At 31.9% G+C, this 14722-nt stretch overlaps 1 protein-coding gene across 1 annotated transcript; it reads right to left on the bottom strand.

Annotated features, from left to right (window-relative positions):
* Positions 1-2681: 2681 nt before the first annotated feature.
* LOC148303314 (juvenile hormone epoxide hydrolase 1-like) lies at positions 2682-11911 on the bottom strand. The gene is made up of 6 exons (XM_088270171.1): positions 11786-11911; positions 10521-10712; positions 7480-7872; positions 6404-6752; positions 4001-4235; positions 2682-2955 (listed from the first exon to the last, which is right to left on the bottom strand). Exons 2-6 carry the CDS (start codon positions 10710-10712, stop codon positions 2733-2735), a joined length of 1392 nt encoding a protein of 463 aa, XP_088126297.1. The 5' UTR covers positions 11786-11911; the 3' UTR covers positions 2682-2732.
* Between the last annotated feature and the right edge of the window lie 2811 nt (positions 11912-14722).

Here is a 14722-nt window from a genome sequence, read left to right as displayed (position 1 = left end):
GTTAACTTTGTGGTATGGAAATATACTCGTAAGACTCTCGTTATCATTCATTGTTTACTTTGTATAATACCACTTTAAAAAGACACTAATTCGTGACTACCGGTTTCGGAATAATCATTCCATCATCAGGTCATTAAAATGCAATTGTTACGGTCCTATATTTTTCCAAAAAAAAATTGAAAGATAGAATGAAGACAAATGAATTACAATGAGAATATTTTTTAAAGTGGACTTGAAGTTACATTCAGTTGGATGGTTCGTAGGGTACTGCATCATATAAACATAGTGTTATCTTAGTCGTTAACACATGGAAGAAATATGTCCGCCTCCGTAGTGCAATGCATGCTCAGCTACCGTACTGGAGGTCCCGGGTTCGATTCCCAGGGAGGGTCAAATAAATATAACTGATTTGTAACTCTAATATTTATTTAATATTACCCTGGACTGGTGCCTGAAGAGGAGAGCTGATCACCTTTCTTCACTTATAGACATAATGAATTCATATAAAACACTGTTTTTTTATTGTTTATAAAAATATAATTTTGGTTCTGTAACCGAATCAATAGGTATGAGCTGTAAAAAAAACCACGATATTTGAATCTGATTTCACGGTTGTGCTTATTGTATTTTTTTTCATCTGTATTTTTATTTTATTTTAGTAGTTTTAAAAGGTTTTGAGAATAGACCCATAACTTAGCTAATACTGGTACATACCATCCTGGCTCGCGATATCGGTGACCTCACTCATCAGACAAATAAAATACAAATATCTTATTTATCAATAGTTAAATCAAACACAGCTCATTTGAGTCTACTAAGTTGTATTTTCTTGTTAAATACACATAAAAATGAATATTGTGCTTGTTGTTTCGCCTAGTTATGGCATTTTCAAACGAATGTGAAGATTAGATGGACTGACGGTCCTTAAGTAGCTATGCAATTCTAGGTACTTAAGTAATAGTTTTAACGTGTGCAGTAATAATTTACGGGAGACAACAATAGTTAATGGTGTATGTGGGTTCGTACACTTAGATTTATTTTCTGGGAAAGGAAGAATCTATTGACATGGCAATGGATCTTTGTCAGACGGGAGGAATATCTAATTTAACATACTCAACCTATAAAGGATTGTATAAGACTCGTTTTGTGTTTATAATAGCCGATATAATTAATATTTTCATTCATCATTTTCTTTTGGAAAATTCGCCTTCGAAAAAACGTTATTTTCGTAAGTTGGCAATGAATGACGTCACAGAAACGATGGAATTATTTTAACGTTTGTGTCATTGCTAAATTATTAGCGGCTCTATTAGTTGTTGTCTATGGTCCACCTCCCACTACCTCCTCCCTTCATATTTGTATAACACAAATGGTAGTGTAGTGGTAAACAAACAATCCAATATTACTACTATTACAGCTCCATAAAACATAGACATTAAACCATATGACGTCATAAAACGTTCGATGACGGAAATTTGATGACGTATGCGAATGCACGTTTTTCGTTTTATTCAAATATCTAAAGTTTAAACTTTAATATCTCCCTTAGTTCTTTTCAGATTTCAATAAGAATGTTATCGATAGTCTTGTGATTTTTCATATTAATTTATTATCCAATAATTCAACATCGTGATAAAAGTCTATTGTGAGAGAATTAATGTTTGAAAGCTAAATACAAATGTTGGTAATATAATAGGTTACTAATATTTGACTCCAATACATGACTTAAAGATACTAAGGGATATTTGATACCTATTTCTAATAAAGAGTCTCATTTTTACAAATAGGTATCAAATTGTGGTAGAGTGGGTTCGAACCAATAAAATTAATGATCGATTACCAAGCCCTAGGTAAAATGAAAACTTTATTATCTCAAATCATTAAGTTTTTTTTATTTTTACCAAGGACTTTCCAGCCGGTTTAAATGCAATCATTTAATGATCGATCGATTAGCATCTCTAATATTAATGCCGTAATTGTACCTTATAAACATAAAAACATATAACATATATACCGTACAAAGGTTAAATAAAAGAAATATCCTTCAAATTTGAAAAAAATTAAACCCACTATGGAAGTAATATTAATTATGCAGTTATGTCAACTATTCAATTGATTCTTCTGTAAATTATAATGAAGAGAGTGATTGAGTATTTCGAGGCCATCTATTGTTTAGGTGTATGAAAAAAATAGGTGAATAATACTGGTCTAATGGTTCTTTGGACTATGTAACATATAATCGCTACAAATGATGTTATGGTCGTACCACACGTTTTAAATACGTATACAGGTAGTTAGGACCAGTGAACATGTATGTACAGTAAACCCCCCTATAAAGTTAAGATAGGTTCTGCGTTATCAGGGGATACGTTAAAGGGGTTAATGTTTAAAATTGTGTTTTTATATTTCAACTAGCGGGAATGACTTGGACGAATATGCGTTATACAGGGGACCACCATTAATAAAATCAACATCTCATTCCACAAAGTTAATGCCAATTCAAGAAATAATAAAATACATAATTTTTTGACATCTCAACATAGATAAAGAAAAATATGAAAGTCTGGACATTTACAGGGCTTACGACTGTCATAGGCTGGATTGAGCGATCGAAAAATAATTTCTACTTGGAGAAAGTATTTGGGGACACTCAAAATGTTGTAAATAATATAATACACAAGTCAATTCGATTTTTTTTATTGATCAATGATACATATGTGTTACGATTTTGCTCATAGGTCCGCATGTTTAGTTTTGTGATAGTTGTCGAATGCTGACATTGCCGAAAATATGTCACTGGCTAATAATTCTGGTTCCTCCATCGCGGCAAAATGTCCACCCTCCAAGTCTGATAGACTGACAAGGTTCACAAATTTGTCAACCAGTTGGCATCTCGGAGTAAAGAATATTTCGTGCGTAAATCTTGCCACGGCTGTCGGTACTGTCACAGGAATACTAAAAAAGACAAAAATGCTTTAAATACTATTTTTCAATCCTCCTCAATGGCAAATTGATAAAACCAAAAGAAAAATAACACTGGTAATTAATTCACAGCATTTTGAGTCTGCCCATTTCCTTGTTCACATACAACCAGGGCTTTTTTTTCACGTAACAGCGTTCCAGTACCTTTTTTCCACTGATATATACTTATATATATATTTTTTTTAATTTCATCAATAATACGATACAATGTTTGCGCTAACGTAATTACAATCTATTTTTTATAAAATTAATAAAAATTATTAAATATGGTATTTTAATGAGTATTTAAATACTTAAACATTTTTTTTTGTAAAAAGCTTGACAAAAAGTGAGTTTCGGGACCTTTTTGTTGAAAAAAAAACCCCTGCATACATCCAAAAAAAAGGGTGTCTGCTAGATAAAACCTTTCCAATCATAAATGGTTCCAGTAAACTAATATATAAAGTGTCATGAGATTAATGATACATTTAGAAGTTCCAAAAATTTGAGTAGTGTGGTTGTCATTAATGGGTGGAATGGTGAATGTTGCGCGTGTGCACAAGTGATCATTTAACTACCCTATGACGGTAAAGTCTTCAGATATTTTAGCATACATATCGCTCACTCCTTTCAACAACGTCACATATCAAAAAACTTGATTTTTCAGGAGATCGTTTTTAAAGTTTAAGAATAAAATGATATTATTGAACTTTTTACTGTGCAACAGATCTTTTAAGGTAAAACCTGAATGCTTTTTCTCCATTTGAAAAATTATTTAGTATATTTAAAAAAAAAATTAAACAATACCTTTTCTTCAAAATGCAAAAACAATACTTTCTGCCCTGTAGCGGGTAAACATTAAGTTAAAAATTATGCCGCTATTGCTGGGATACAGTACATTTACTGGGCATTCCGAAAACATGCACAACTGAAAATTGTCGATTTTGGATATATGACGTTGTTGAAAGGAGTGAGCGGTACATGAAAAAAATCTCAGTTCTAAAATGGTTAAAGTAAATTTGGGAATATGTAATGTTACCTTGACACTTTCAATGCCATATGAGCTTTGTTAAAGCTTTCCGAATAAAGCCTCATCGAAGACGTTATACATCGGGCATCCCAATAGACCATTATGTTGTCCAACAACTCCACCAGGGAAAACTTGTTGGTCAATCCGCCATCTGGCAAGCTTTTCCATTCTGGATTTGTCCACACGGAAAATTTCTCTAGGATATATGCAGCCAGGCCAACTGGTGATGCTAAGAGACCAACTCCTGTTTAAAAAATCAAAGATACAGACGGTTCAACATCGAATAAATTAATATCAGTAATAATGTAATCCGTGTAATTATAAATTAATATCAGTAATAATGTGTCCGCCTCCGTAGTGTAATGGTCAGCGTGCTCGGCTACCGTTCTGGAGGTCCCGGGTTCGATTCCTAGGGGGGGGTCAAATAAATATAAAGTGATTTTTTCACTCTGATATTTATTCAATATTACCCTGGACTGGTACCGGAAGCGGAGGGCTGATCACCTTTCCTTCGTGTGTTAACGATCAAGATAACACTGTGTTTATATAATGCAGTGCCCTATGCACCATTGAGGTGTGGATAAGGGTTTGAATTGAAAAAAAATATCCCCAAAACTCTTTATTTCAAACCGGTAATTTTACCACTGAGCGCTAGCTGGTGAAGATAATTTTTAATTTGAAGGTAGCGTGACCTTGATATGGGCATTGCGACGCAAGCTTTCTCAATGGGTGAATTGGTAGAGGAGCCCCATTGCCTAGCCTCCAAGAAGTCCTCACCGTACCCCTTTGAATTTATTTTTCTTGAGGTATAATACAAAAAAAGGCATTAAAATTGTTATCTATTAATACATCGAAAAAAAGGTACTTTATTAAAAATTAATGGCAGAAAAAAAAAAAAATCTTGACTGTTTTCCGCAGATACTTTATGGTAAATTTTATAAACTTTATAAAATAAAATAACTTTGTTATAACCACTTTTTTAGTAATACAATTTTACCTTTCGGTTTCAACAAGTACCTTGTCATCATCAGGGTTTATATTGATTCAAAAATATTAAAAACATTCAAATACACTCACCAAAAAACTACCACACATTCCGTAAAAATCCAAAATTCTTTTAGGATTTTGGAGAGTATTTTAATATTTTTAATGTTTTTGAATTAATATAAACCCTGATGATGAAGATAATAAAATAATGTAGAATCCGTAAAATTTCATTTTTAAAGAGATTATTTTAGTTGGATGCTAGATGCCATTTTTTTAATGTCGGGTTCATTTCTGTTTGCTTTTCACAGAATACAAGCAGTAATACTTTGTCTGTAATTATAACCATTTAAAAAAATGTATTTTCACTTTTATTTTTCTTCATTCGCGTGCCATAGGTTCGCTATCCCTGGTCTAGGATGATAACAAATAACACTATGCACTGTCCGTTGATAAACTCGTGGGTAGTTGATTATACCAATGTATAAAATTATCTAATAGCCAATGTCAATGTTGATTATTAAATTACGTGAAGGTCATGTTTTCAATTGAACTTGGGAGTATATTTCAAAGAGAGTACATAATAGCATTCAATTAGAGAATATGAGGTGAGGAATTTTATTTAAACCCGGGTAATATTTAACGTAATTAATTGTCATATTATTTTATAGTGCCCTATGCACCATTGAGGTGCGGATAAGAGAAGAGGGTTTTAGGAAGAATTTTTTGTAAAAATATTCAAAAATATAATTTGAGGAAATAATTTTTATTGAAAAAAAAATTCATGTTATTTTTTGACATATCAACAAAGATGGAGAAGAATATGGAAGTCTGGTCATTTACGGGGCTTACGACCTTTATAGTCTGGTTAAAGTGATCACTTTACACACGTGTAACATTCACCAATTCTACCCATGATTGACAACCACACTAATCAAATTCTTGGAAGTTCTTTATTAAATCCAATTTTGAAACATTGTTCTTGAATCACTAGATTTTCACTAGAGACATCTATTGGTGAGATAAAAAGAAGCTTGAAATGCCCGTAAATGCCCGGACTTCCATATTCCTCTTCATCTTTGTTGAGATGTTAAAAAATTATTTGAAAAATAACTCCTATAATTAGAGATAATCCAGATTTGTGAACAGTATTGTGACACACTTAAAATGTTTTAATTGATTTTCTTGCTTAAAACACCGTTTTTGTATTGAAAAAAACAAGTATCTCTTTAAATTAAATAAACGGGTGGAAAATAAAGAGTTATTGAAAGGTACTGAGTTAAAAAAAATATAAAAAAATTCAACAAAAATCCACGAATTGATCTTTAAACCTTATACATAAGAAGCAAGGTAAATAATTAATACAACTCCCATCTTTAAAAAAAAAACATACAAAAAATCACGAGCTCACTTTTAGCATACACTTACCGACGGTATCTGGTCTTGTTGATTGTATATGAAAATATCCAGATTCGAGCATGATATGTGAGAATGTTTTAGACAAAGGATACACCTTTGATTCGTGTTCTGCCTCAATGACCATCGGTGGATACAAACTCCCTAGCAGGAGTTTGATGGTGCCAATTCCAGGCATAACAAAAGGCATGTTTGTGTGATAGCCATAAATGTCCTCGGGGTATAAGATTGCCATTGCTGACGTAATTATTGCACCCCAGTCGCCACCCTGGATGACGTACGAGTCGTAGCCCAACCTTTTCATGAGGTTTCTCATGATAACGGCCATCTGGGTAGATCCCAGTCCAGGTTTAGCAGCAGCCTGACCAAAAAAAAAACAAATAAATCAATTGATTCGGCAGTCATTTTTTGGTTTTATCCATCTATTTTCTATTTAAGTTTTACTTGGTGAATACCTCTCATACAATAAAAAAGATAATATATGTTTTAAATGTTTGTATATGGTTGAATTAAAAGTTCATTTAAACATTTTTTTAAAATAAATTAACGTTAATTTTTAGAACATTTTTTTTGATGATGGAAAAATACTGTTGAAGATCCAAACATTGTCTTGATCAACATTATGGAAACTTGACTGTAATTATATTCTTTTTTGACATCTCAACATAGATGAAGAAGAATGTGAAAGTCTGGGCTTTCGAACATTATAAGCTGGTTTAAGTGATCACTTTACACACGTGCAACATTTACCAATTCTACCCATGATTGACAACCAAACTACTCAAATTTTTAGAACTTCTATATTTATTGTTCAAATTCGAAATATAGTGCTTGAACTCACTGGAATTTTACTGGAGACATCTATTGTGAGATTAAATAAGCTTTTTTATTGAGTAGAGACTCTTTCATGAGAACTCATTCATTTATTCCTTAATTTGTGATAATCCAGATTTATGAACAAGTGTTTGGACACACTCATTTAATCGATTGTAATTGATTGGTCACAAAAACCGAGCGTCCAAACCGTCGATTTGATTATACGTGAAATTAAAATTTTTATACTGAAAAAAATATAGTTAATTTCTAACCTGTGAATATCCATACCCTGGTAGACTTGGAACGATAATATTGAAAACAAAATCTCGTTTATTGTCTTTTGCTGCCAGCAAAGGAATTATCTTTTGGAACTCCACAAAGCTCCCTGGCCATCCGTGAAGAAGCAGCAATGGAATGACTCTCACGTTCTTTGCTGGTTTCTGCTTTATGTGGATAAAGTGAATATCCAATCCTTGGATCTTTGTTTTGAACTGTGGATATTGGTTTAAATAGCTTTCCCTCTCTGTAAAATTGTACTTCGTTTGCCAAAAATCGAGGACTTTTTTTAGGTATTTTCCATTGAATCCATAGTTGAATCCGACATCTTCTAAAGGTTCGGCATACCAGTCGATATCTGATAACTGTTGTTTCAGTTTTTCTATTCTCTAAAATGAAAAACAAACGTCGTTGTATAAATATACATACATACATTTGTGGAGGTCGTCATCAAAAAGTTACATTTCCAATATTGCACAAAAAATCCATTAAATGCAAATCTGTTCTGTTTACTGTAATCTATCGAAATCTTAATTAAAGTTGGGACAAAACGTGACCAGTCCTGTGTTAAACCAATATAAAATCATTAAATCGCACCAAAACATAACAATTTTACAAGCTGGAATTCCTAAAAAAAACTAACTAACCATCACGCCGCTTCCCCGCAGGGGTAGGCAGAGAGAATAGAGCGCCACACCACTCTATCCTTGCAAACATTCTTCGCCTCTTCCACGTTCATGCATCTCCTCATACATACCCGCCGATTGTTACGACTCCTAACCTGACCACTTTCAAGTATTTGGCATACCTGATCGTGCCATGTTTTTCTCGGTCTTTCTCTGCTTCTTTTCCCGCTAACTTTCGCCTCATAAATTTGTTTTACCGTTCTTTCCTCACTCATTCGTTCTAAATGTCTAAACCATCTCAACACACCTTTCATAATTTTATCGATAATGCAGCTGGAATTCCTGATTACTTGAAATCATTTATAATGTAAATGTAGCGTTTTGGTGAGGACCTCCACATTTATAAAATGAAAGTATGAAATGGAATAGTTAAAATAATTATGAAAGTGTGTAGGAGACCAACCACTCTCAAATTAAGAATTAGAAGAATTGATGGAGGAATTAGATCATCCTTAATCAGAAAATCGCGAAGAAGAAGATGAGATTTTTTATGGGAAAACCCTAAAAACGGTCAATATAACTCGTATCATGTCTTGTATGCAAAGGTTGACAGATGAATTTAATTTCGTACTAAAGAACATTTGAAATTGTATTTATTTAAAAAATCATTAATTATATCAAAAGAATATTTATTTTGTAAAATAATTTAAAATTTATTTGTAAAATGTATTTACAATTTATTTTATACATAGGCTATATATTAAAAAATCATTTGAGATTTTTCTTTAAATGTTGACACGGAATCTAACCTTATATTATCGTTCAATATATTTATGTTCATTTTACGCCGATTTTTTTTTGCCGGTGTCGCTCGGAACGAAACCCCGGCGTAAAACGATGGTCACCTGTATTTAGTTCCCAAATATTTAAAGTTCTTGTAAAATCATTTTGGGATCTCAAAGATGAACTTTTTTAGATTGAAATATTTATCAACCTTTAACAGTTGAAGAATTGTTGTTTTTTTTAAATGGTTTCTTCATTAAGGCAATTTAAAATTCTCTTTGTTGATAATGTTTTGTTTGGTTGAAATAGATTAAAGGGGATTTTTTTCACCATCCATCCCGTAAAATCGGGAGTATACCGCATTAGTAAAAGTTTAAAAAACTACAATTAATAATTTATAGCATGCGATATGGATTCGTTTAGTATTCCACCTTTTCGATCTACTGCTAGAGGGAGTGACTCTATATTAATATGTTATGTGTAGTTGATGGATGAAATAAGTTATATTGGACAGGTGTTCGAGTACTCCATTTTCAAAGAGTTGCATAATTTTTACTATGAGTACTACTAACTTACTAAATAACTAATCATCACGCCAACGGTCATGCAACTGTTTATATATAGCTGCCGATTATTCTGACTCCTGACCTGACTACATTAAGAAAATTAAAATACCAGATAATGCCTTGTTTTAAGTAATTATTTTACTAATTTCCAGTTCAGCTTTCGCTGTTAGGCTTTTATTTGCTTATTTTTCCTCGGAATTTCTCTATTCCTTTTTCTAAAGTACGAAAAATTGTTTTACTGTTTTTTCCTCACTTATTCGTTCCACATGTCCAAACCATGTCAAATTTTACATTTTACAATCTACATTAGGTAGGATATTCTCTTTATCATTCATCGTTCACTTTGTGTAATACCACTTAAAAACTCTACTTCACAACTACCGATTTTAGATTAACCATTCCAATTAGTCTGGGTGTTTATGATACATTTTTCACATTCACCTTCCCTGTTCTTACTATCCTGCAGACAAGCCCCTAATAGTGGCTTTACGGTTTATTCCTTTCTATAAAAAATATTTTTTAAAAATCAAATAGTTGACTTGATGAGGAAATGGTTATTATGGTGAAGTACAGTTTTTAAGTAAACGATGAATGATAAGGAGAGTGTAACATTATTTAGTAAATATTTAATGATAAGGAGAGTGTAACATTATTTATTAAATTATGAATGATAAGGAGAGTGTAACATTATTTAGTAAACGATAAATGATAAGAATAGTGTAACACATTTTATAAACTTTATAAAATAAAACTTTTTTTTACAACTTTTTATTGGAACACTTTATCCAACCAGTTTCGACAAGAACCTTGTCATCATCAGGGTTTATGTACTAAAATCTAAGACATTGAAATACTCATAGTAAGGTTATTGAGTAATTCAATGTTTTAGAATTTAGTACATACACCCTGATGATGACAAGGTTCTTGTCGAAACCGGTTGGATAAAGTGTTCCAATAATAAGTGGTTAAAACAAAGCTGTTTTATTTTATAAAGTTTAACATTATTTAGTTTATGTCATCAATAAGTAGAAGCTTGTTTAAAACCATGTGATTTTTCATTACCTGCTGGTTGAATTGGACTTTGAAGGGCTTGATCGAAGTGTCTGGTGAGTCATTAGGACGACCAGGTCCCCACCACTGATTCTCATCAAGTTTTGGTATCGGTGGACTTTGGTTAACGACATGAATAACATAGCCCAAGAATGCAGCTAGAACTGCAATACTCAGGAAACAGAACTTCCTACAGCATGCCATCTGTTTGATAAAAAAGTATTTATTTTATTTATTTGTTTAAAAACATATTACATACATAAGTCATTTTTATAATATTCCCGGTGAGTAGTTTCCATTTCTCATTTTGGGACATTGGATTAAGTTTAACAAGACTGAAACGAAAATAAGAAAGTTAAAAAAACATTTATTAAAATTCAACAAAACTAACACAGGGCAATATATAAAATATTCTATTTTCAATAAACGGGCACAGTAAATATGGACATATAAAAAAAAACATTAGGTAAGAAGCATGTTTAAAGGAAACAAATGAGAAAATATAACACAGATATATACACTTATGTTTTCAAGGAATACCAGCAAAGCCTCTATTAGAGTCTAGTATGCAGGTAGGATAGTAGGATAGGGAAGGTAGATGTGAAAAATACATCACAAATACCCAGACCAATTGAAAATAAATCTTTCTTGAATTTATTTTGCACTTGGCGGGAATCGAGCCCCGGGTTGCCAGTTTCGCAGTCGATCGTCTATCCAACTACGCCATGGTGCCTGTCCATAAATAACATCATAATATATTTTCATTTAATTTATTTTGGATCCCTGACTGCGTTTTATTTTATAAATCACTCACTCCTTTCAACGACGTCATATTTCAAAAAAGTTTAACAATGTATTAAAAATAAATATCAAGCCGCTTATTGAACTTTTTACTGTGCAACAGTTTTTTTAGGTAAAACCTGAATGTTTTTTCTCCATTTGAAAAATATTAAGTACATTCAAAAAAATAATTTAACAATACCTTTTCCTCAAAATGCAAAAATAACACTTTCTGCCCTGTAGCAGGTAAATATTAAGTTAAAAATATGCCGCTTTTGCTGGGATATAGTACATTTCTGAGCACTCCGAAAACATGTACTACTGAAAATTGACGATTTTTTTTATTCATGACGTTGTTGAAAGGAGTGAGCGATATGTCAGGCAGCTGGTTAATTTGGGTAAATTAACTCTGAGGAAAACGTTATCAGATACTCGACATAAAATTAGTAACGACCTATGAACTACGCTAATTGCATTACATCCGTTTTATTACTTACCTATGAATACGTCACCACGAAATGTCAGTTAATAGCGGTGTCCGCACCTTGGACGTCATAACACTTTACCAAGATATTTGCTATGACTCGTCTACACAAAACCACATACGTCCATCCATCAAGCACTGCAGGGCAAACTGAATTTTTATATCAGTTTAACCAGTGGTTCCCAAACTATTTTGGCCCACGGACTCCTTTTATTTACATATTTATTTATTTAGACATATTACACACACGAGTCACATGTTTTATATTCCCGATGAGTATTTTCCATTACTCATTTTAGGACATGGGATTTAAAGGTTAACAAGACTGAAAAACAAATATGAAAGTAACAAATAAGAAAACACTGTGCAAAGTGTTAAATAGGCATATAAAAAACATAAGGTAAGAAGCATGTTTAAAGGAAAAAAATGAGAAAATATAACTTACCACTGACGCATATCTTTCCGTAAAGAAGTTTTTCTGAAGAAACATTTTCTGCCCGTTTGGTGACTTATCCAGATTAAAAAAAACTCAAATGAAGGGTGAGAAAGATGGTAAATTTCGTTTTTAAATTAACTTAAGATTTATCAATTCTTACGATATTTTTTTGAATCTTCACATAGATGAAGAAGAATATTAAAGTCTGGGCATTTACAGGGCTTACGATCGTCAAAGGTTTGATTAAGTGATCACTTTGCACACGTGTAACATTCACCAATTCTACCCATTATTGACAACCACACTACTCAAATTCTTGAAACTTTTGATTATATTGATCAAACTCGTAACACACTATGCGCGAGTTGACAATAGCCCTCTATGGTGGGATGAGAAAAGCTTTTATTAAACAGATACTTTTTCCATTTGTTTGTGAGATCCGAATCCTGGAATATATTCACAAACATGAGAAAGGCTTGAAAACAAGATTTTCAATTTATTTTAGCCTACAATTTAACCAGTTAATTTATTTTTAACATTTTGAGAGTGTTTAAATACTTGCTCACAAATCTGGATTGTCTCCAATTAGGAGTATTTTTTACATTCTTTTTACAAACAATGAAGTATTTGGACACACTCAAAATGTTGTATATTAATTGTTATTCATTGTAACTTCCATAAAAATAAAAATGTGTCACAGTTTAATTTATTTTACATTAAACCTTGCACCTACAAATCAATTTCGATTTTCTACGGACCCCAATATCTAGGCAACTTTGGGAACCCCTGAGTAAGACGAAAATAAACCTCACGCAAGAGAATAAATATTACAACAATAACGAACTATAAAATTATACGAATCACATCGGGATAATTTGAATTACTTTTTGACTAACTATCTACATATAAGCATAAAAATATACACATATTGACATCTCAACATAGATGAAGAAGAATATATAAAAGTTTACATATTTACAGGATGTTTTTTTTGCATTTCACAGTATAATATAATTACAAGTACAAATATATTACATTATTTTAATACAAAAAAGATCCTGCAAAGGCATGGCCTGTGTGTGGGTATATATTTATAACATTTTGAGTGTGTCCAAATACTTGTTCACAAATCTGGATTATCTCCGATTACAGGAGTTATTTTATGTTATTTTTTGACATCTTATCAAAGATGAAGAAGAATATGGATGTCTGGGCATCAGTTAAACCAGATTATGACGGTCGTCAGCCCCGTAAATGCCCAGACTTCCGTATTCTTCTTCATCTTTGATGAGATGTCAAAAAATAGGTTTATATTTTTTTAAAGGTTATAATAAAGGGTACTTGAAAGAATACAATAGATATAAAAAAAACAAAAAGATAAAAAATGACAATAAAAATACAAAATTTTGAGTGTGTCCAAATACTTATTCACAAAATCTGGATTATCTCCAATTACAGGAGTTATTTTCATATCATTTTTTGACATCTCATCAAAGATGAAGAAGAATATGGAAGTCTAGGCATTTACGGGGCTGACGACCGTCATCGGCTGGTTTAAGTCATCACTTTACACACGTGTAACATTCACCAATTCTACCCATTATTGACAACCACACTACTCAAATTCTTGGAAGTTCTTTATATATGAACCAATTTAGAAACCTTGTTCTTGAATCACTAGAACTTCACTAGAGACATCTATTGGTGAGATGTGTGTGAGGAAGGGAGTAAAAGGGTAAGGGTATGGTATAACACACTTTTGGCATTTGAAATGTTAAATACATTTGACGTTATTGTATTATTTTCTTAAACGCCGTTTTTGTATTGAATAAAATGAGTTTTTCTTCGAAAGAAATATTTGGTTTAAAAAATAAAGTGTAATTTAATGGCAAGGAGTTAACATGACTGCCAAATAAAAAAAAAAAACTATCTTTGGGGCCACAAATTTTCATTGTTGGTTTGTTTTGAAAATACGCCAGATTCACCAATAATTGAAGAAAAATTGAATAAAAATATTTTTTTTGTGAGTTAAATGACAGACTGCATACAAGTGTGAAGTTTGCGGATTCTTTTTTTTTCATGCTTTCATGATTCTTTTTTTTTCATTTTAATAACGAGATTTTTTATATTTGTGCTATATTTCATAATCACGTTTGAAATATTCATTCATTTACTCATTTTTTCTCTGAAAAATAGTGTTACTTTCACCTAAAATTGTGTCTTCATTTCAATGCAATGCCTTTCAGAAAAAAATGCTACACAGAAAATGCATACATTTACATTATATAGCAAAAGTGAAGCGTATCCAATTCACAGAAAGTAAAATCCAATCCATGATTGGATTTATATTTAACTCACGAAATTTCTTGACCAAACACAGTTAAATACAACTCACATGGCGTTCAACGTATTAAAAAAGAATGATAATTTTTTTCATATATTAACGCTCACTCCTTTCAAGAACGTCATAAATCAAAAATTGTCAATTTTCAGTTATGCATGTTTTCGGAATGC

This window comes from Brachycentrus maculatus, unplaced genomic scaffold (assembly GCF_059751285.1).
Source record: "Brachycentrus maculatus isolate JH-2025_06_01 unplaced genomic scaffold, ASM5975128v1 h1tg000373l, whole genome shotgun sequence".
Classification (NCBI taxonomy): Eukaryota; Metazoa; Arthropoda; class Insecta; order Trichoptera; family Brachycentridae; genus Brachycentrus; species Brachycentrus maculatus.
Note: the sequence above shows the minus strand (reverse complement) of the source record. Positions and strands in the feature narration are given on the sequence as shown.